The sequence below is a fragment of the Engystomops pustulosus genome, chromosome 4 (assembly GCF_040894005.1).
Source record: "Engystomops pustulosus chromosome 4, aEngPut4.maternal, whole genome shotgun sequence".
NCBI lineage: Eukaryota > Metazoa > Chordata > Amphibia > Anura > Leptodactylidae > Engystomops > Engystomops pustulosus.
Genome location: NC_092414.1, coordinates 11018524 through 11040283, shown reverse-complemented (window position 1 = coordinate 11040283; position 21760 = coordinate 11018524). Strand labels below are relative to the sequence as shown.

Below are 21760 nucleotides of genomic sequence, written 5' to 3'. Positions count from 1 at the left end.
ATCTTCTGTTCTTGGTCAGTTTGGTCTGTTCTCGGTCTGTTCTTGGTCAGCTTGGTCTGTTCTTGGTCAGCTAGTCTCGGTCAGCTTGATCTGTTCTCGGTCAGTTTGGTCTGTTCTTGGTCAGCTAGTCTTGGTCAGCTTGGTCTGTTCTTGGTCAGCTAGTCTTGGTCAGCTTGGTCTGTTCTTGGTCAGCTAGTCTTGGTCAGTTTGGTCTGTTCTTGGTCAGCTAGTCTTGGTCAGTTTGGTCTGTTCTTGGTCAGCTAGTCTTGGTCAGTTTGGTCTGTTCTTGGTCAGCTAGTCTTGGTCAGTTTGGTCTGTTCTTGGTCAGCTAGGCTTGGTCAGTTTGGTCTGTTCTTGGTCAGCTAGGCTTGGTCTGTTCTTGGTCAGCTAGGCTTGGTCAGCTTGGTCTGTTCTTGGTCAGCTTTATCTGTTCTCGGTCAGTTTGGTCTGTTCTTGGTCAGCTAGTCTTGGTCAGCTTGGTCTGTTCTTGGTCAGCTAGTCTTGGTCAGCTTGGTCTGTTCTTGGTCAGCTAGTCTCAGTCAGCTTGATCTGTTCTCGGTCAGCTTGGTCTGTTCTTGGTCAGCTAGTCTCGGTCAGCTTGATCTGTTCTCAGTCAGTTTGGTCTGTTCTTGGTCAGCTAGTCTTGGTCAGTTTGGTCTGTTCTTGGTCAGCTAGTCTTGGTCAGCTTGGTCTGTTCTTGGTCAGCTAGTCTTGGTCAGCTTGGTCTGTTCTTGGTCAGCTAGTCTTGGTCAGCTTGGTCTGTTCTTGGTCAGCTAGTCTCGGTCAGCTTGGTTTGTGCTTGGTCTGTTCTTGGTCAGCTAGTCTCGGTCAGCTTGGTTTGTGCTTGGTCTGTTCTTGGTCAGCTAGTCTTGGTCAGTTTGGTCTGTTCTTGGTCAGCTAGTCTTGGTCAGTTTGGTCTGTTCTTGGTCAGCTAGTCTCGGTCAGCTTGGTTTGTGCTTGGTCTGTTCTCGGTCTGCTAGTCTCGGTCAGCTTGATCTGTTCTCGGTCAGTTTGGTCTGTTGTTGGTCAGCTAGTCTCGGTCAGTTTGGTCTGTTCTTGGTCAGCTAGTCTTGGTCAGTTTGGTCTGTTCTTGGTCAGCTAGTCTCGGTCAGCTTGGTTTGTGCTTGGTCTGTTCTCGGTCTGCTAGTCTCGGTCAGCTAGTCTCGGTCAGCTTGGTCTGTTCTCGGTCAGCTAGTCTCGGTCAGCTTGGTCTGTTCTCGGTCAGCTTGGTCTGTTTTTGGTCAGCTAGTTTCATAAGCCTCCATACTTGATCCCACCTTGGCCAGCTATGTAGATCACCTCCATGTCCCAATCTTCACGTTGGTTCCTCTCTTATCTAGGTTTACCACCTCTCACTCTTTTTTTCCTTCATGGTGGTTTCCAGTTTTTGCCAACTAAGTGGACAACTCCTCTGAGTGTTTCTTCACGTTTGATCCTATGTTGTTCACATCTACAGGCTTTTCATTGTGGTGGTTCCTCTTCCAGACAACTTTTTGGACAATTTCTTTATGCCTTACTGCCTTGGACATCTAAGCCAACGTCATCTATTTCTTTCCTTCACACTACGTCGTTCTTAGGCCCGTGAGGTTTACAAATTTCCCTTTGGCAAAGAATATAGGATCCCACGAAGTGTCCATCCACGGAGTTATTCCTCTAAAGATGGAACATGACCCAAAACTATGTGCCAACCCTAAAACCCTTCCCGGCCAATAAGGTGGGAAGACCTAAAGTTCTTCGTCATTGAAGTGGAGATTCCCAAAAGAGCTGTGTATCTGATCCCGTCCCGTGTGATACCGTCTGCTGAGCTGTGTATCTGATCCCGTCCCGTGTGATACCGTCTGCTGAGCTGTGTATCTGATCCCGTCCCGTGTGATACCGTCTGCTGAGCTGTGTATCTGATCCCGTCCCGTGTGATACCGTCTGCTGAGCTGTGTATCTGATCCCATCCTGTGTGATACAGTCTGCTGAGCTGTGTATCTGATCCCGTCCTGTGTGATACCGTCTGCTGAGCTGTGTATCTAATCCCATCCTGTGTGATAGTCTGCTGAGCTGTGTATCTGATCCCGTCCCGTGTGATACCGTCTGCTGAGCTGTGTATCTGATCCCGTCCCGTGTGATACCGTCTGCTAAGCTGTGTATCTGATCCCGTCCCGTGTGATACCGTCTGGTAAGCTGTGTATCTGATCCCGTCCCGTGTGATACCGTCTGCTGAGCTGTGTATCTGATCCCGTCCCGTGTGATACCGTCTGCTGAGCTGTGTATCTGATCCCATCCCGTGTGATACAGTCTGCTGAGCTGTGTATCTGATCCCGTCCTGTGTGATACTGTCTGCTGAGCTGTGTATCTAATCCCATCCTGTGTGATACCGCCTGCTGAGCTGTGTATCTGATCCCGTCCCGTGTGATACCGTCTGCTGAGCTGTGTATCTGATCCCGTCCCGTGTGATACCGTCTGCTGAGCTGTGTATCTCATCCTATCCTGTGTGATACTGCCTGCTGAGCTGTGTATCTAATCCCATCCTGTGTGATACCGCCTGCTGAGCTGTGTATCTAATCCCATCCTGTGTGATACCGCCTGCTGAGCTGTGTATCTAATCCCATCCTGTGTGGTACCGTCTGCAGAGCTGTGTATCTAATCCCATCCTGTGTGGTACCGTCTGCTGAGCTGTGTATCTAATCCCATCCTGTGTGGTACCGTCTGCTGAGCTGTGTATCTAATCCCATCCTGTGTGGTACCGTCTGCTGAGCTGTGTATCTAATCCTATCCTGTGTGGTACCGTCTGCTGAGCTGTGTATCTAATCCCATCCTGTGTGATACTGTCTGCTGAGCTGTGTATCTAATCCCATCCTGTGTGATACTGTCTGCTGAGCTGTGTATCTAATCCCATCCTGTATGATACTGTCTGCTGAGCTGTGTATCTAATCCCATCCTGTATGATACTGTCTGCTGAGCTGTGTATCTAATCCTATCCTGTATGATACTGACTGCTGAGTTGTGTATCTAATCCCATCCTGTGTGATACAGTCTGCTGGGTTGCGTATCTAATCCCATTCTTTATGATACTGAGCTGCTATATCCAAGCTGCCATTATAGAAGAATCGTGATAACACGTGACAGGGATAGGACTATCACGATATTGTCCTGATATGACGTAATACACAGGGATCTGGGGACCACTAGTCACCATGGTAACAGTGGAGATGCCGGAGCAGCCAGCGGCACCACAGCCCCGCCCACTCACTGGTCGCGTGACCTTCCGGCGCTGCATGATTGGTTCGTTCTTCCGCCCTGACGTCACTTCCGTGTTCGCCATCTTGGGGGACGAGCAGAACACAGAGTTGAACGGAAAGAAAGAAGAGAATGGCAGAGACTGGCGCCAGGAGGGGAAGGTGTGAGTACCGGAGCCCGGGGCTTTACCGGGGGCAGAGCGGGACCTGGGAGTAACGGGAGGGGGCGGAGTCCCGGAGATACGGCTTATAGGACTACAAGTCCCAGCATGCACTGCCCGCCACTGACTGCTGCTCTGTATAACCTGCCAGTAACTGTAACTACCCATCATATCATCATACACTGATATATCATATGTATTATACAGGCCCCGCCCCCTCCTCCTCATGGGATGTTACCCATCCAAAATAATGTCCTGTGTTATACCCCAGAGCTGCACTCACTATTCTGCTGCTGGTGCAGTCACTGTGTACATACATGACATTACTTATCCTGTACTGATCCTGAGTTACATCCTGTATTATACCCCAGAGCTGCACTCACTATTCTGCTGCTGGTGCAGTCACTGTGTACATACATGACATTACTTATCCTGTACTGATCCTGAGTTACATCCTGTATTATACCCCAGAGCTGCACTCACTATTCTGCTGCTGGTGCAGTCACTATGTACATACATGACATTACTTATCCTGTACTGATCCTGAGTTACATCCTGTATTATACCCCAGAGCTGCACTCACTATTCTGCTGCTGGTGCAGTCACTGTGTACATACATGACATTACTTATCCTGTACTGATCCTGAGTTACATCCTGTATTATACCCCAGAGCTGCACTCACTATTCTGCTGCTGGTGCAGTCACTGTGTACATACATGACATTACTTATCCTGTACTGATCCTGAGTTACATCCTGTATTATACCCCAGAGCTGCACTCACTATTCTGCTGCTGGTGCAGTCACTGTGTACATACATGACATTACTTATCCTGTACTGATCCTGAGTTACATCCTGTATTATACCCCAGAGCTGCACTCACTATTCTGCTGCTGGTGCAGTCACTGTGTACATACATGACATTACCTATCCTGTACTGATCCCAAGTTACATCCTGTATTATACTCCAGAGCTGCACTCACTATTCTGCTGCTGGTGCAGTCACTGTGTACATACATGACATTACTTATCCTGTACTGATCCTGAGTTACATCCTGTATTATACCCCAGAGCTGCACTCACTATTCTGCTGCTGGTGCAGTCACTATGTACATACATGACATTACTTATCCTGTACTGATCCTGAGTTACATCCTGTATTATACCCCAGAGCTGCACTCACTATTCTGCTGCTGGTGCAGTCACTGTGTACATACATGACATTACTTATCCTGTACTGATCCTGAGTTACATCCTGTATTATACTCCAGAGCTGCACTCACTATTCTGCTGCTGGTGCAGTCACTGTGTACATACATGACATTACTTATCCTGTCCTGATCCTGAGTTACATCCTGTATTATACCCCAGAGCTGCACTCACTATTCTGCTGCTGGTGCAGTCACTGTGTACATACATGACATTACTTATCCTGTACTGATCCTGAGTTACATCCTGTATTATACCCCAGAGCTGCACTCACTATTCTGCTGCTGGTGCAGTCACTGTGTACATACATGACATTACTTATCCTGTACTGATCCCGAGTTACATCCTGTATTATACCCCAGAGCTGCACTCACTATTCTGCTGCTGGTGCAGTCACTGTGTACATACATGACATTACTTATCCTGTACTGATCCTGAGTTACATCCTGTATTATACTCCAGAGCTGCACTCACTATTCTGCTACTGGTGCAGTCACTGTGTACATACATGGCATTACTTATCCTGTACTGATCCTGAGTTACATGCTGTATTATACCCCAGAGCTGCACTCACTATTCTGCTGCTGGTGCAGTCACTGTGTACATACATGACATTACTTATCCTGTACTGATCCTGAGTTACATCCTGTATTATACCCCAGAGCTGCACTCACTATTCTGCTTCTGGTGCAGTCACTGTGTACATACATGACATTACTTATCCTGTACTGATCCTGAGTTACATCCTGTATTATACCCCAGAGCTGCACTCACTATTCTGCTGCTGGTGCAGTCACTGTGTACATACATGACATTACTTATCCTGTACTGATCCTGAGTTACATCCTGTATTATACCCCAGAGCTGCACTCACTATTCTGCTGCTGGTGCAGTCACTGTGTACATACATGACATTACTTATCCTGTACTGATCCTGAGTTACATCCTGTATTATACTCCAGAGCTGCACTCACTATTCTGCTGCTGGTGCAGTCACTGTGTACATACATGACATTACTTATCCTGTCCTGATCCTGAGTTACATCCTGTATTATACCCCAGAGCTGCACTCACTATTCTGCTGCTGGTGCAGTCACTGTGTACATACATGACATTACTTATCCTGTACTGAACCTGAGTTACATCCTGTATTATACTCCAGAGCTGCACTCACTATTCTGCTGCTGGTGCAGTCACTGTGTACATACATGACATTACTTATCCTGTACTGATCCCGAGTTACATCCTGTATTATACCCCAGAGCTGCACTCACTATTCTGCTGCTGGTGCAGTCACTGTGTACATACATGACATTACTTATCCTGTCCTGATCCTGAGTTACATCCTGTATTATACCCCAGAGCTGCACTCACTATTCTGCTGCTGGTGCAGTCACTGTGTACATACATGACATTACTTATCCTGTACTGATCCTGAGTTACATCCTGTATTATACTCCAGAGCTGCACTCACTATTCTGCTGCTGGTGCAGTCACTGTGTACATACATGACATTACTTATCCTGTACTGATCCTGAGTTACATCCTGTATTATACTCCAGAGCTGCACTCACTATTCTGCTGCTGGTGCAGTCACTGTGTACATACATGACATTACTTATCCTGTACTCATCCTGAGTTACATCCTGTATTATACCCCGGAGCTGCACTCACTATTCTGCTGCTGGTGCAGTCACTGTGTACATACATGACATTACTTATCCTGTACTGATCCTGAGTTACATCCTGTATTATACCCCAGAGCTGCACTCACTATTCTGCTGCTGGTGCAGTCACTGTGTACATACATGACATTACTTATCCTGTACTGATCCTGAGTTACATCCTGTATTATACCCCAGAGCTGCACTCACTATTCTGCTGCTGGTGCAGTCACTGTGTACATACATGACATTACTTATCCTGTACTGATCCTGAGTTACATCCTGTATTATACCCCAGAGCTGCACTCACTATTCTGCTGCTGGTGCAGTCACTGTGTACATACATGACATTACTTATCCTGTACTGATCCTGAGTTACATCCTGTATTATACCCCAGAGCTGCACTCACTATTCTGCTGCTGGTGCAGTCACTGTGTACATACATGACATTACTTATCCTGTACTGATCCTGAGTTACATCCTGTATTATACCCCAGAGCTGCACTCACTATTCTGCTGCTGGTGCAGTCACTGTGTACATACATGACATTACTTATCCTGTACTGATGCTGAGTTACATCCTGTATTATACTCCAGAGCTGCACTCACTATTCTGCTGCTGGTGCAGTCACTGTGTACATACATGACATTACTTATCCTGTACTGATCCTGAGTTACATCCTGTATTATACCCAGAGCTGCACTCAATATTCTGCTGCTGGTGCAGTCACTGTGTACATACATGACATTACTTATCCTGTACTGATCCTGAGTTACATCCTGTATTATACTCCAGAGCTGCACTCACTATTCTGCTGCTGGTGCAGTCACTGTGTACATACATGACATTACCTATCCTGTACTGATCCTGAGTTACATCCTGTATTATACCCCAGAGCTGCACTCACTATTCTGCTGCTGGTGCAGTCACTGTGTACATACATGACATTACTTATCCTGTACTGATCCCGAGTTACATCCTGTATTATACTCCAGAGCTGCACTCACTATTCTGCTGCTGGTGCAGTCACTGTGTACATACATGACATTACTTATCCTGTACTGATCCTGAGTTACATCCTGTATTATACCCCGGAGCTGCACTCACTATTCTGCTGCTGGTGCAGTCACTGTGTACATACATGACATTACTTATCCTGTACTGATCCTGAGTTACATCCTGTATTATACACCAGAGCTGCACTCACTATTCTGCTGCTGGTGCAGTCACTGTGTACATACATGACATTACTTATCCTGTACTGATCCTGAGTTACATCCTGTATTATACCCCAGAGCTGCACTCACTATTCTGCTGCTGGTGCAGTCACTATGTACATACATGACATTACTTATCCTGTACTGATCCTGAGTTACATCCTGTATTATACTCCAGAGCTGCACTCACTATTCTGCTGCTGGTGCAGTCACTGTGTACATACATGACATTACTTATCCTGTACTGATCCTGAGTTACATCCTGTATTATACCCCAGAGCTGCACTCACTATTCTGCTGCTGGTGCAGTCACTGTGTACATACATGACATTACTTATCCTGTACTGATCCTGAGTTACATCCTGTATTATACCCCAGAGCTGCACTCACTATTCTGCTGCTGGTGCAGTCACTGTGTACATACATGACATTACTTATCCTGTACTGATCCTGAGTTACATCCTGTATTATTCTCCAGAGCTGCACTCACTATTCTGCTGCTGGTGCAGTCACTGTGTACATACATGACATTACTTATCCTGTACTGATCCTGAGTTACATCCTGTATTATACCCCAGAGCTGCACTTACTATTCTGCTGCTGGTGCAGTCACTGTGTACATACATGACATTACTTATCCTGTACTGATCCTGAGTTACATCCTGTATTATACCCCAGAGCTGCACTCACTATTCTGCTGCTGGTGCAGTCACTGTGTACATACATGACATTACTTATCCTGTACTGATCCTGAGTTACATCCTGTATTATACCCCAGAGCTGCACTCACTATTCTGCTGCTGGTGCAGTCACTGTGTACATACATGACATTACTTATCCTGTACTGATCCTGAGTTACATCCTGTATTATACCCCAGAGCTGCACTCACTATTCTGCTGCTGGTGCAGTCACTGTGTACATACATGACATTACTTATCCTGTACTGATCCTGAGTTACATCCTGTATTATACCCCAGAGCTGCACTCACTATTCTGCTGCTGGTGCAGTCACTGTGTACATACATGACATTACTTATCCTGTACTGATCCTGAGTTACATCCTGTATTATACCCCAGAGCTGCACTCACTATTCTGCTGCTGGTGCAGTCACTGTGTACATACATGACATTACTTATCCTGTACTGATCCTGAGTTACATCCTGTATTATTCTCCAGAGCTGCACTCACTATTCTGCTGCTGGTGCAGTCACTGTGTACATACATGACATTACTTATCCTGTACTGATCCTGAGTTACATCCTGTATTATACCCCAGAGCTGCACTCACTATTCTGCTGCTGGTGCAGTCACTGTGTACATACATGACATTACTTATCCTGTACTGATCCTGAGTTACATCCTGTATTATTCTCCAGAGCTGCACTCACTATTCTGCTGCTGGTGCAGTCACTGTGTACATACATGACATTACTTATCCTGTACTGATCCTGAGTTACATCCTGTATTATACTCCAGAGCTGCACTCACTATACTGCTGCTGGTGCAGTCACTGTGTACATACATGACATTACTTATCCTGTACTGATCCTGAGTTACATCCTGTATTATACTCCAGAGCTGCACTCACTATTCTGCTGCTGGTGCAGTCACTGTGTACATACATGACATTACTTATCCTGTCCTGATCCTGAGTTACATCCTGTATTATACCCCAGAGCTGCACTCACTATTCTGCTGCTGGTGCAGTCACTGTGTACATACATGACATTACTTATCCTGTACTGATCCTGAGTTACATCCTGTATTATACCCCAGAGCTGCACTCACTATTCTGCTGCTGGTGCAGTCTCTGTGTACATACATGACATTACTTATCCTGTACTGATCCCGAGTTACATCCTGTATTATACCCCAGAGCTGCACTCACTATTCTGCTGCTGGTGCAGTCACTGTGTACATACATGACATTACTTATCCTGTACTGATCCTGAGTTACATCCTGTATTATACTCCAGAGCTGCACTCACTATTCTGCTACTGGTGCAGTCACTGTGTACATACATGACATTACTTATCCTGTACTGATCCTGAGTTACATCCAGTATTATACTCCAGAGCTGCACTCACTATTCTGCTGCTGGTGCAGTCACTGTGTACATACATGGCATTACTTATCCTGTACTGATCCTGAGTTACATGCTGTATTATACCCCAGAGCTGCACTCACTATTCTGCTGCTGGTGCAGTCACTGTGTACATACATGACATTACTTATCCTGTACTGATCCTGAGTTACATCCTGTATTATACCCAGAGCTGCACTCACTATTCTGCTGCTGGTGCAGTCACTGTGTACATACATGACATTACTTATCCTGTACTGATCCTGAGTTACATCCTGTATTATACCCCAGAGCTGCACTCACTATTCTGCTGCTGGTGCAGTCACTGTGTACATACATGACATTACTTATCCTGTACTGATCCTGAGTTACATCCTGTATTATACCCAGAGCTGCACTCACTATTCTGCTGCTGGTGCAGTCACTGTGTACATACATGACATTACTTATCCTGTACTGATCCTGAGTTACATCCTGTATTATACCCCAGAGCTGCACTCACTATTCTGCTGCTGGTGCAGTCACTGTGTACATACATGACATTACTTATCCTGTACTGATCCTGAGTTACATCCTGTATTATACCCCAGAGCTGCACTCACTATTCTGCTGCTGGTGCAGTCACTGTGTACATACATGACATTATTTATCCTGTACTGATCCTGAGTTACATCCTGTATTATACCCCAGAGCTGCACTCACTATTCTGCTGCTGGTGCAGTCACTGTGTACATACATGACATTACTTATCCTGTACTGATCCTGAGTTACATCCTGTATTATACCCCAGAGCTGCACTCACTATTCTGCTGCTGGTGCAGTCACTGTGTACATACATGACATTACTTATCCTGTACTGATCCTGAGTTACATCCTGTATTATACTCCAGAGCTGCACTCACTATTCTGCTGCTGGTGCAGTCACTGTGTATATACATGACATTACTTATCCTGTACTGATCCTGAGTTACATCCTGTATTATACCCCAGAGCTGCACTCACTATTCTGCTGCTGGTGCAGTCACTGTGTATATACATGACATTACTTATCCTGTACTGATCCTGAGTTACATCCTGTATTATTCTCCAGAGCTGCACTCACTATTCTGCTGCTGGTGCAGTCACTGTGTACATACATGACATTACTGATCCTGAGTTACATCCTGTATTATTCTCCAGAGCTGCTCTCACTATTCTGCTGCTGGTGCAGTCACTGTGTACATACATGACATTACTTATCCTGTACTGATCCTGAGTTACATCCTGTATTATACCCCAGAGCTGCACTCACTATTCTGCTGGATGTGTCTTGTTGTATTTCAGCTTCTTGGCCGTGACTGGATCTTCTAGTCCCTTCATCATGGAGCCTCTTCTTTATGTGCGGTGTCCTCCCGTCTCTCCTTGATCCGGATTCCATGGAGAATGATGATAAGAAGTGACACAGGTGTGATCATATGGAAATCTCTTGTATGACACTTCTGCATTATGTAGGGAGGGGGCGCTGTAACTCCTTTATATTGTCTGAGATTTGCGCTGTGAGAGGGGAGGAGGAGACGTCTCGGTCTTTCTTGCATAGCCTTGTCTGACGATGTGGGAGGGGAAGAAGAGCAGCTATAGAAGTTCTGTACCCTGCCTACCACAGCTGCAGTGCTCGTGTCTGTGTACCAGGCTCCTGTATAGACACTTGTGTTGTCTCTCTCCACAGAATGAATGAGCTGAACTTGAGCGGCGTGGGCATGGACCAGCTGAGCTCCTCTGCCAACTCTCTGCCAGTGTCGGGAGGTCACCTCGGGCTGGCGGCATCACCGCCACACAATTCTCTCGCCGCGCCAGGTAAGTGCACACCCCCCCAATCTACTCTAGTCACATCCAGATCCCCTAAACTCAACACGACCCTGACGTGAACCTGTCTTCCTCTAGGTTTACCTGTGGCTATCCCTAACCTGGGGCCGTCCCTGAGCTCGCTCCCCTCTGCCCTGTCCGTCATGCTTCCCATGGGAATAAGCGAGCGGGGCGTCATGTGTGGGCTGCCAGAACGGAATTACACCCTCCCTCCCCCGCCGTACCCACATCTGGAGAGCAGCTACTTCCGGCACATACTTCCAGGTACTGTATGGTGACTAGAGACACTGATGCTGAGGGTTGTGTGATTCCCCCTCCCTCTCCTGCACAGTCTGCCATGTACACTCTCCTCCCAGTCATACAGGCAGGGTGTGAGGTGTCCTGGATGCTGCATATTTCAGTTTCATTCCTGGGTTTATATCTCCTTTCCGTTGTCCTTGCAGACGTTGATGCTGAGGAGTGTATGAATCCCCCTCCCTCCTCCTGCACATTCTGTCATGCTTCCTAGATGTGTGTCCAGGATGCTGCTGCTTTCAGTAGCTCTTATCTTTCAGCAAAGCTTGATTCTTGATGCTGAGAAGTGTGTCTTCCCCCTCCCTCTCCTGCACAGTCTGTCATGTGTGCTCTCCCTCCAAATGCTGGATGTGAGGTCTGTGTGTCCAGGACGCTGTTGCCCCCATCTTAGAACCAATCTTCATTCCTGGGTTGACATCTCCTTTACATTGTACGTACTGATGCTGAGGATTGTATGAATCCCCCTCCCTCCTCCTGCACATTCTGCCATGCCTTCTAGATGTATGTCCAGGATACTGCTGCCTTCCCTAGCTCTCATGTTTCAACACCGCTTTATTCCTGGGTTGATATCTCCTTTAAATTGTAAGCAGATGAGTAGGTGATTCCCCCCTACCTCCCCCAGCACAGTCTGCATTGTGGGTTGTTTGTGTCCTGGATGCTGTAGCTCTCATGTTTCGGCACAGCTCAGTTCCTGGGATGACGTCTCCTTGCCATTACATGTACAGGTACTGATGCTGAGGAGTGTATGAATCCCCCTTCCTCCTCCTGCACATTCTGTCATGCTGTCTAGATGTGTGTCCATCATGCTGCTATCCTCACTTGTTTCCATGTATCCAAATGAGGTCAATCTATGATAACTACTTCTTCATCCCAGAGGGGTCTTCTCTCCTTTGTACTGAGCGACACTCATGTTGAGGAGTTGAATGACCCCCCCCCTCCCTCCCTCTACACGTTCTGCACAGGAGGTCAGCGGGTACTGGATGCTTCTGTCTTTACAAGCTTTCATGTATCAGCACAGCTTCATTTCTGGACCGATTTGTCTTCTGCTGGCGTGGTCACTTCTCCTCTGACACTGATGCTTGAGAGTGTATGATTCCCCCCTTCCTCCCCTGCATACTCTGCCTTGTATGCTACATGTTATATATGTGGTGTGTCCTGGATGCTTTTACACAATGAATGTGATCGCTGTGTCCAGGATTCTGCTGCTTTCACTAACTCTCATGTGTTGGCACATTCCCGGTTTGACATCTTCTTTCAGATGCTTAGTATATTATCCCCCCTACCTCCCCTGCATACTCTGCCTTGTATGCTACATGTTGGATGTGATCTCTGTGTGACCAGGATGCTGCGGCCATCACTGGCTCTGATGTGTCAGCACAGCTGATTCTTGGCCTGACACTTCCTTTCCATTGTGCTGACAGACACAGATGTTAATGATTCTAAAATCCCCCTTCCTCCTCCTGCACATTCTGCCCTGCATGCTACAGTTTGTTGTTAGTGGGTCATAGCACATCTTTATTCAGGGGTTGCCATCTCCATGCGATCGCGCTTAGAGACACTGATGCCTTGTAGTGTATAATCCCCCTCCCTCCTCCTGCACATTCCGCCATGTATGTGCCATGTTGTATATGAGGTCTGTGTGTCCTGGATGCTGCTGCCTTCACTTCATGTGTTAGCACAGCACATTCCTGGGTTGACATCTCTTCCAGACGCTGGTTATGAGGAGTAAGTGTTTCCCCCTTCTTTCCTGGACAAATCTCCCCTTTCTCTGTGATGTATCTAATCTCCTTCGGTGCTGATTGAGGATTCTCCTGCAGTGTATGCCTTCTCTATAGACTCACACACAACCTGTATGTATCAGAGCGTTTTTTTGTTTCCCTCCATACCTGTATGGCACTCCGGAATATTTTGGAACCATTTATTTCAGAATCAGCGGGACATCCGGCTATACAGAGGAGCTGCACTGACTGATCCATATTCATACTGCTCCTCACTATGTTGTAGATTCTGTGCAGCTTCTCTGTGTAGCCGGATGTCCTGCTGCTTCTAAAACTGATCCATATTCATACTGCTCCTCACTATGTTGTAGATTCTGTGTAGCTCCTCTGTGTAGCCGGATGTCCTGCTGCTTCTAAAACTGATCCATATTCATACTGCTCCTCACTATGATGAAGTGCTCTGCTGTGCAACTCCTCTGTGTAGCTGGATGTCCTGCTGCCCCTTTCTATTGTGTAATTTTAGATGCAGCAGGACATCCGGCTATACACAAGAGCTGCACAGAATCTAATCCATATTCATACTGCTCCTCACTATGTTGTAGATTCTGTGCAACTCCTCTGTGTAGCTGGATGTCCTGCTGCTTCTAAAACTGATCCATGTCCTTACTGCTCCTCACTATAGTGTAATTTTAGAAGCAGCAGGACATCCGGCTATACAGAGGAGCTGCACAGAATCTACAACATAGTGAGGAGCAGTATGAATATGGATTAGTTTCTGTGCAGCTCCTCTGTGTAGCCGGATGTTCTGCTGTTTCTAGAATTGATCCATGTGCATACTGCTCCTCACTATGGGGATATTTTAGCAGCAGCAGGACATCCGGTTATACAGAGGAGCTGCACAGACTCTACACCAGCTATGAATGGCAATGCGCTATCATTGTGATGTAACTTTTTTTTTCTTCTTGCTCTTCCCGCGCAGGCATCTTATCGTACCTGGCAGACCGCCCCCCTCCTCAGTACATACACCCCAGTACCTTGAATGTTGACTCTAACGGTGGTCTTTCCGTATCCAGCAATAATCCTTCTCTGGACCCGTATCAGTCTGGGGGCGCTGTAGGGCTGGAGACGGGGATAGTAACCCTGGACTCGCGCTCGGTGGGCGGACATGCCGGTCAGAGTTTACATCCCACGGACGGCCATGAGGTGGCGCTGGATGGCGGGATTACTATGGATAACGTCTCCCGGGTGAACAGCCCGATCACCAGCGACCGCATCACAGAGGAGCTGACCATGGACGGGGTGACGGGGGAGCACGGGCAGATCACCAGCGTGTCCCGTCCCCACGAACCCCTCACTGTGGATGCCAACCTACCTCCGGACGCCGTGGGCCACGCCGGAGTCCTGCCATTACACAGCGGATCACTGGAGCTTCCGGTTGTAATGGAGACGGATCACCACATGGGCGGCCGGTCCGGCATGTCGGAGAACTCTCTCACGGACGCCATCCACACGGTGGCCCTGAGCAGTAACCCGGTCAGCGTGTCGCTGTCTACCTCACACCAGCTCTCATCACTGACCGCCGTATCCTTACACGCGGGGGGCATCAGCCTGGAGCCCGTCACAGTGTCCTCCATAACGGCAGACGTCTCCCTGCCCGGCGGGCACGTGGACGCGGCCAATCTGACTTTCGTTCCGACCTCTCTACAGATAGACTCCAACTCCAACAAGGAAAACATGGCCGCCCTGTTCACGATCTGTAAGTAGGTTCCCGGGGTTGTCTCCCTCCGTCCTGTATCCTGGCTGCCGTGTAATATTTTACATCTTTCCTTTGCAGGGTGCACTCTATGTAACCGGGCCTATCCCTCTGACTGCCCCGAGCACGGCCCGGTCACCTTCATACCCGACAACCCTATAGAGAGCCGGGCGCGCCTATCCCTTCCCAAACAGTTGGTACTGAGACAGTCGCTGACCGGAGCAGACGTGGGTAAGGAACCAGCTGAAGATGTAAATCATAAAATTTTGACTACCAGAATCCGACACTAGGGGGAGCTCTCTGCACAATGTGTATACATACGCGCTAAACTCTCTCTAGTGGTGTATTTTTACTATTTGACCACTGACTGACTGTTTCAGGGGTATGGACGCAGGAGAGTATCTCTGTTCGGACCTGTTTTGGACCTCTGATAGGACAGGAGAGTCAATCCCTAGAGGTTGCCGGCTGGACGGATAAATCTGCCAACCACATCTGGAAGGTAGGGAACAAGCTGTACAGTCCAGGATCATGAATGCAGTGAAGATTGAGCGATGACAGATTATATATAATGTCATTCAGGGACTTGGGAAAGCTGGATGGATAGCATTCGGGTGATTTACTCCTCTACTGTATTGCAGATTTACAGCAACAATGTGATGGAGTTCTGCATCATAACGACAGATGAGAATGAATGTAACTGGATGATGTTTGTACGGAAGGCGAGGTAAGTGCCGGCTCGCGCCTCCCTAGTGTCCTGCCCTCTTCTCCTCCTCCGCACCCTTACACACAAATCTTTGTTCCTGTTTTTTAGGAATCCGGATGAACAGAACCTTGTGGCTTATCCTCACGACGGGAAGATCTACTTCTACACCACCAGGGACATCCCGGCGCAGGAGGAGCTGCTGTTCTATTACAGCCGGGACTACGCCCTGCAGATGGGTAAGGAATCTCCACAGATGATGTGGGGTGATGGAGGTGATTACAGGACGCTGTGCAATACATACATACATACTACTCCCAATGCTGTACCTAAGTCTTGTAATCATCTAGTAGTAATGTCAGTAACTCAGGGGTCGGGGGGGGGGGGCTGGGGTGGGTAAGGTAATCAATGAATTGTCATTATCTCTGGAATAGAGTGGACTGTGCAGCTGCAGGGAGGGGGATGAAGAGGATTGTGCAGCTGCAGGGAGGGGGATGGAGAGGACTGTGCAGCTGTGACCCTAGGGAGGGGGATAGATGGAGAGGACTGTGCAGCTGTGACTGCAGGGAGGGGGATGGAGAGGACTGTGCAGCTGTGACCCTAGGGAGGGGGATAGATGGAGAGGATTGTGCAGCTGTGACTGTAGGGAGGGCATAGAGAGGACTGTGCAGCTGTGACCCTAGAGAGGAGATAGAGAGGACTGTGCAGCTGTGACTGTAGGGAGGGCATAGAGAGGACTGTGCAGCTGTGACCCTAGAGAGGGCATAGAGAGGACTGTGCAGCTGTGACCCTAGAGGGGGTATAGATGGAGAGGACTGTGCAGCTGTGACCCTAGAGAGGGCATAGAGAGGACTGTGCAGCTGTGACCCTAGAGAGGGCATAGAGAGGACTGTGCAGCTGTGACCCTAGAGAGGGCATAGAGAGGACTGTGCAGCTGTGACCCTAGAGGGGGTATAGATGGAGAGGACTGTGCAGCTGTGACCCTAGAGAGGGCATAGAGAGGACTGTGCAGCTGTGACCCTAGAGAGGGGATAGAGAGGACTGTGCAGATGTGACCCTAGAGAGGACTGTGCAGCTGTGACCCTAGAGAGGGCATAGAGAGGACTGTGCAGCTGTGACCCTAGAGAGGGGATAGAGAGGACTGTGCAGATGTGACCCTAGAGAGGGGATAGAGAGGACTGTGCAGCTGTGACCCTAGAGAGGGGATAGAGAGGACTGTGCAGCTGTGACCCTAGAGAGGGGATAGAGAGGACTGTGCAGTGTGACCCTAGAGGGGGGATAGAGAGGACTGTGCAGCTGTGACCCTAGAGGGGGGATATAGAGGACTGTGCAGCTGTGACCCTAGAGGGGGTGGGGATAGAGAGGACTGTGCAGCTGTGACCCTAGAAGGGGTATAGATGGAGAGGACTGTGCAGCTGTGACCCTAGAGGGGGTGGGGATGGAGAGGACTGTGCAGCTGTGACCCTAGAGGGGGTAGAGATGGAGAGGACTGTGCAGCTGTGACCCTAGAGGGGGTAGAGATGGAGAGGACTGTGCAGCTGTGACCCTAGAGGGGGTAGAGATGGAGAGGACTGTGCAGCTGTGACCCTAGAGGGGGGATAGATGGAGAGGACTGTGCAGCTGTGACCCTAGAGGGGGGATAGATGGAGAGGACTGTGCAGCTGTGACCCTAGAGGGGGTAGAGATGGAGAGGACTGTGCAGCTGTGACCCTAGAGGGGGTAGAGATGGAGAGGACTGTGCAGCTGTGACTATAGGGAGGGGATAGAGAGGACTGTGCAGCTGTGACTCTATAGAAAGGGATAGGGGGACAGTTTAGCTGTGATTATAGGAAGGGGGGGGGGGGGGAGGGATAAAGAGAAATGTGCAGCCGTAGCAGAGGTTTGATTGTACCTGACTCTTCTTCAGCCATAGTGAAGGGTATAAATAGACAGGATGTGATACCTCCTCTATCCAGTAGGGGGCACTGCTTTCCCTAGTGATGATCTGATGTGTAATGGCCCCAGGATTACCGGAGCAGCCGGAGATGCGCCTGTGTCACTGCGGGAAGGAGTGCTCGTCCTACGCCGAGTTCAAGTCTCACCTGAGCAGTCACATCAGCAGCCACCTCCCCAGCGAGCCCCTGAGCAGCGAGGACACGGCCGTCACCCCCAGCAAGGAGCGCAAGTGGAAGTGCACCGTGTGCCCGCGCTCCTTCTCCTCCTCCTCCAAGCTCAACGTGCACTACATGGGGCACATGGGCATGAAGCCCCACAAGTGCGAGTTCTGCAGCAAAGCCTTCAGCGACCCCAGCAACCTGCGCACTCACCTGTGGATACACACAGGTAAGCCCCGCCCACTGCCAGCTAGACCGCCCCCATTCACCTGCAGCAAGCTGAGGTCTTATCTTTCCCCCCACCTCAGGTCAGAAGAATCACCGCTGCGTCCTCTGCGGCAAGTCGTTTACCCAGAAGGCGCACCTGGCGTCGCACATGGTGACCCACACCGGCGAGAAGAACCTCAAGTGCGACTTCTGCGAGAAGATGTTCATGAGGAGGCAGGACCTGAAGCAGCACATCCTCACGCACACCCGGTGAGTGGCCACTAGGGGGCAGCCTAAGCCGCGTTCACACAGAGGGGGGAGGAGCAACAACTTCTGGAAGATAGTTTGTTGTTATTTTAAAATTCTCGTGTTCCGGAACTGGCGAAACGCGTTTTACCGGTCAAAAAGTCTGTAACTGAACGATAGAATTTTTTAAATACAGGCGGTCCCCTACTTAAGGACACCCAACTTACAGACAACCCATAGTTACAGACAGACCCCTCTGACCTCTGGTGACCTCTCTGGATGTTACTATAGTCCCAGATTGCTATAATCAGCTGTAAGGTGTCTGTAATGAAGCTTTATTGATAATCCTTGGTCCCATTACAGCAAATAATGTTTAAACTCCAATTGTCACTGGGGCCAAAATTTTTTTTGTCTGTATCTACAATTATAAAATATACAGTTTCGACTTGCATACAAATTCAACTTAAGAACAAACCTCCGGACCCTATCTTGTACGTAACCCGGGGATTGCCTGTAAACGGATCGGTGGTGCTCGCTAATAATAATAATCCTTTATTTATATAGCGCACACAGATTCCGCAGCGCTGCACAGAACTCGCCAAATCGATCCCTGTCCCCAATGGGGCTCACAATCTAATCAACCTACCAGTATGTTTTGGAGTGTGGGAGGAAACTGGAGGACCCGGAGGAAACCCCACACAAACACAGAGAGAACATACAAACTCTTTGCAGATGTTGACCCTGGGACTTGAACCCAGGACCCCAGCGCTGCCAGGCTGTAGTGCCAACCACTGAGCCACCGTGCTGCCAGGCTGTAGTGCCAACCACTGAGCCACCGTGCTGCCAGGCTGTAGTGCCAACCACTGAGCCACTGTGCTGCCAGGCTGTAGTGCCAACCACTGAGCCAACATGCTGCTCCTAGGCAAGGATGGCTGGTGTTAGTATGTTAAATGCCGGTGGTGCCATCTCGTTGGGGGATGTGATGAGATGTTGCCATGACAGCCTGGAGTTCAAAGACTGCAGCGCTCGTCATTTCTGATGATTTGTTACAGTGTATCCACCATATACCCCAATACACTAGTACTGTGCAGCGCTGCGGAATCTGTGTGCGCCATATGAATAATGAAATTATTATTAGGCGCAATCAGATCCCCTATGGCTAAAGTACCCTAGGGGGTCTATATATAACTTAAAGGGAACCTGTGCCCACATAGAGAGCCAGTGACAGGTTCTATAGAGTTCTGTACAGTATATGAACTCATTAAAACATTGTAGCAACTTGCTCTTTAGATTTAGTGAGATCTGAAAATGATGAAATTGAAACAATGTTGCGAAGCGGTAAAGACTCTAATCACATTGTCTCTTTTCGGTTTCTCTCCGTTTTCTACTCTGTGGTTACGTTTTTTTGGGTCAGTTACTGATTGGCCACTTCCTCTTCTAGTCTGAATTCCATGAATTGATACATTTCTTTGATTCTGGAATGTCTGTGTCCGTTGCCTCGGTTTCTTTAGATTCTGATCTCTGAGATCTCGCGATGGCCGATGGAATCTTCTCGGTTTTGTATCACGTTGTTTGATTTAATTTGTAGTTGATTGGAATCGGGCGCAGGAATGAGTTCCTGTTGCAACGTCTGTATCTTGGTGTTCAAGTAAAGCAGGTTTGGTCTCCTCTTGTTTAACCCCTTTACCGCCGAGGCCCTTTTTCGTTTTTACCTTTCACTCCACACCATCAAAAATCTATACATTTTTCCACATAAGGAGCTGTGTTTGGGCTTATTTTGTGTAACAAATTGCACTTCATAGTGATGGTATTGAATATCCCATGCCATGTACTGGGAAGCGGGAAAAAAAAAATTCCAAATGCGGTGAAATCGGTAAAAAAAAAAAACACTTTTGCGCCGTTTTCTTGTGGGCTTGGATTTTACGGCGTTCACCGTGCGCCACAAATGGGTCGGTGCGATCACAGGGATAACAAATTTGTACAGGTTTTATAATGTTTTTATACATTTACAAGAAGTAAAACCTCCCGTACAAAATGTTTTTTTGATTTTGTATATTCTGGCGCTAATAACTTTTTCATACTTCGTTGTACGGAGCTGTGGGTGGAGTCATTTTGTGCGACTTTTGATGACTTTTTCGATGCTACAATTTTTTGGACTGTGCGACCTTTTCATCATTTTATATTTTTCAAAATGGCTAAAAAAAAAGTGGAATTTTCGACTTTAACTGTTATTTTCAGTTACGGTGATAAAAATCGTGAAAAACCGTTATTATTTTTTGATAGATTGGGTATTTTCAGAGGCGGTGATAATGTGTTTGATTTTTACTGTTTATTTATATCAGTTTTAGGGAAAAGGGGGTGATTTATTTTTACTATTTTTCAGACCCCCTAGGGTGTCTGATCGATGCTGCCATAATACAATAAGTATATGGGTAGTTTCCACCTCGTTCATTTAAATCGCAAAGCACATGTTGTAATGAATGGGTTAAAAAGAGACAACCTCGGGTCTTCAGAAGACCCGAGGCTGTCGTGACAACCGATTGCAGCTCGGGGAGCGACTATCTCCGACAAGATGGCAGTGCCCATCTTTTTGAAGCCGCCAGCTAGCACCGATCACAGGTGTTACCGGTTAGTGTTTGATGCAATATGCAGCAAATACTTCCTGCATGGGCCGTACTATTACGCCATGTGTTGGTAAGGGGTTAAAGTGGCAGGTCTTATGAGGAAAAAATATAATACCAGGTATTAATATCACTATATTATATGTCTTGTCCCTCCTCCATGACAGGGAACGCCAAATAAAGTGTCCGAAGTGCGACAAACACTTCTCTAGGACCAACCATCTGAAGAAACACCTCAACTCCCACCTGGGCAAGAGAGACTATGTGTGCGAGAAGTGCTCCAAGGCCTTCCTCACCAAGTACCACCTGACCCGACACCTCAAGATCTGCAAGGGTCCTAGCACCGCCCCCCTGACCGATCAGGAAGAGGACGACTCCGAGGAGGAGGAGGAGATCCTGAGCTCAGACTGCAACGTCTTCACCGCAGACGCACAGATCCCCTCACACACGTGACATAAGCTCTATTTATTATATTTATTGTGTGTGCGCCAGGATCCGCGCCCCTCCCCCGAGGGGTCACACGTGTATATACCGGGGGGGGGGGGGGGGGGGTCTGCATGTAAATAAACCACATGTAAAGTCTTAGAAGAATCTGTCAGTTAAAATTGTTCTGCAACTCAGGATCAGTACAGGATAAGTAATGTCATGTATGTACACAGTGACTGCACCAGCAGCAGAATAGTGAGTGCAGCTCTGGAGTATAATACAGGATGTAACTCA

The 21760-nt window shown here is 48.0% G+C and overlaps 1 protein-coding gene across 1 annotated transcript; it reads left to right on the top strand.

Annotated features, from left to right (window-relative positions):
- The first annotated feature begins 3268 nt into the window (after nucleotides 1-3268).
- PRDM4 (PR/SET domain 4) lies at nucleotides 3269-21594 on the top strand. The gene is made up of 12 exons (XM_072145121.1): nucleotides 3269-3391; nucleotides 10890-11010; nucleotides 11272-11399; nucleotides 11487-11672; nucleotides 14400-15176; nucleotides 15255-15404; nucleotides 15554-15672; nucleotides 15812-15897; nucleotides 15985-16112; nucleotides 17878-18195; nucleotides 18275-18443; nucleotides 21208-21594. The coding sequence occupies exons 3-12, from the start codon at nucleotides 11273-11275 to the stop codon at nucleotides 21491-21493; spliced, it is 2346 nt and encodes a 781-aa protein (XP_072001222.1). The 5' UTR covers nucleotides 3269-3391; nucleotides 10890-11010; nucleotide 11272; the 3' UTR covers nucleotides 21494-21594.
- The last annotated feature ends 166 nt before the right edge of the window (nucleotides 21595-21760 follow it).

Excerpts from the sequence above, each read along its gene's own strand:
- PRDM4 (XM_072145121.1), top strand. The coding sequence starts at position 11,273 with ATGAATGAGCTGAACTTGAGCGGCGTGGGCATGGACCAGCTGAGCTCC. Across the intron at positions 11,400-11,486 it reads CAATTCTCTCGCCGCGCCAG|GTTTACCTGTGGCTATCCCT; the intron begins GTAAGTGCACAC and ends GTCTTCCTCTAG. Across the intron at positions 15,405-15,553 it reads GCTGACCGGAGCAGACGTGG|GGGTATGGACGCAGGAGAGT; the intron begins GTAAGGAACCAG and ends TGACTGTTTCAG.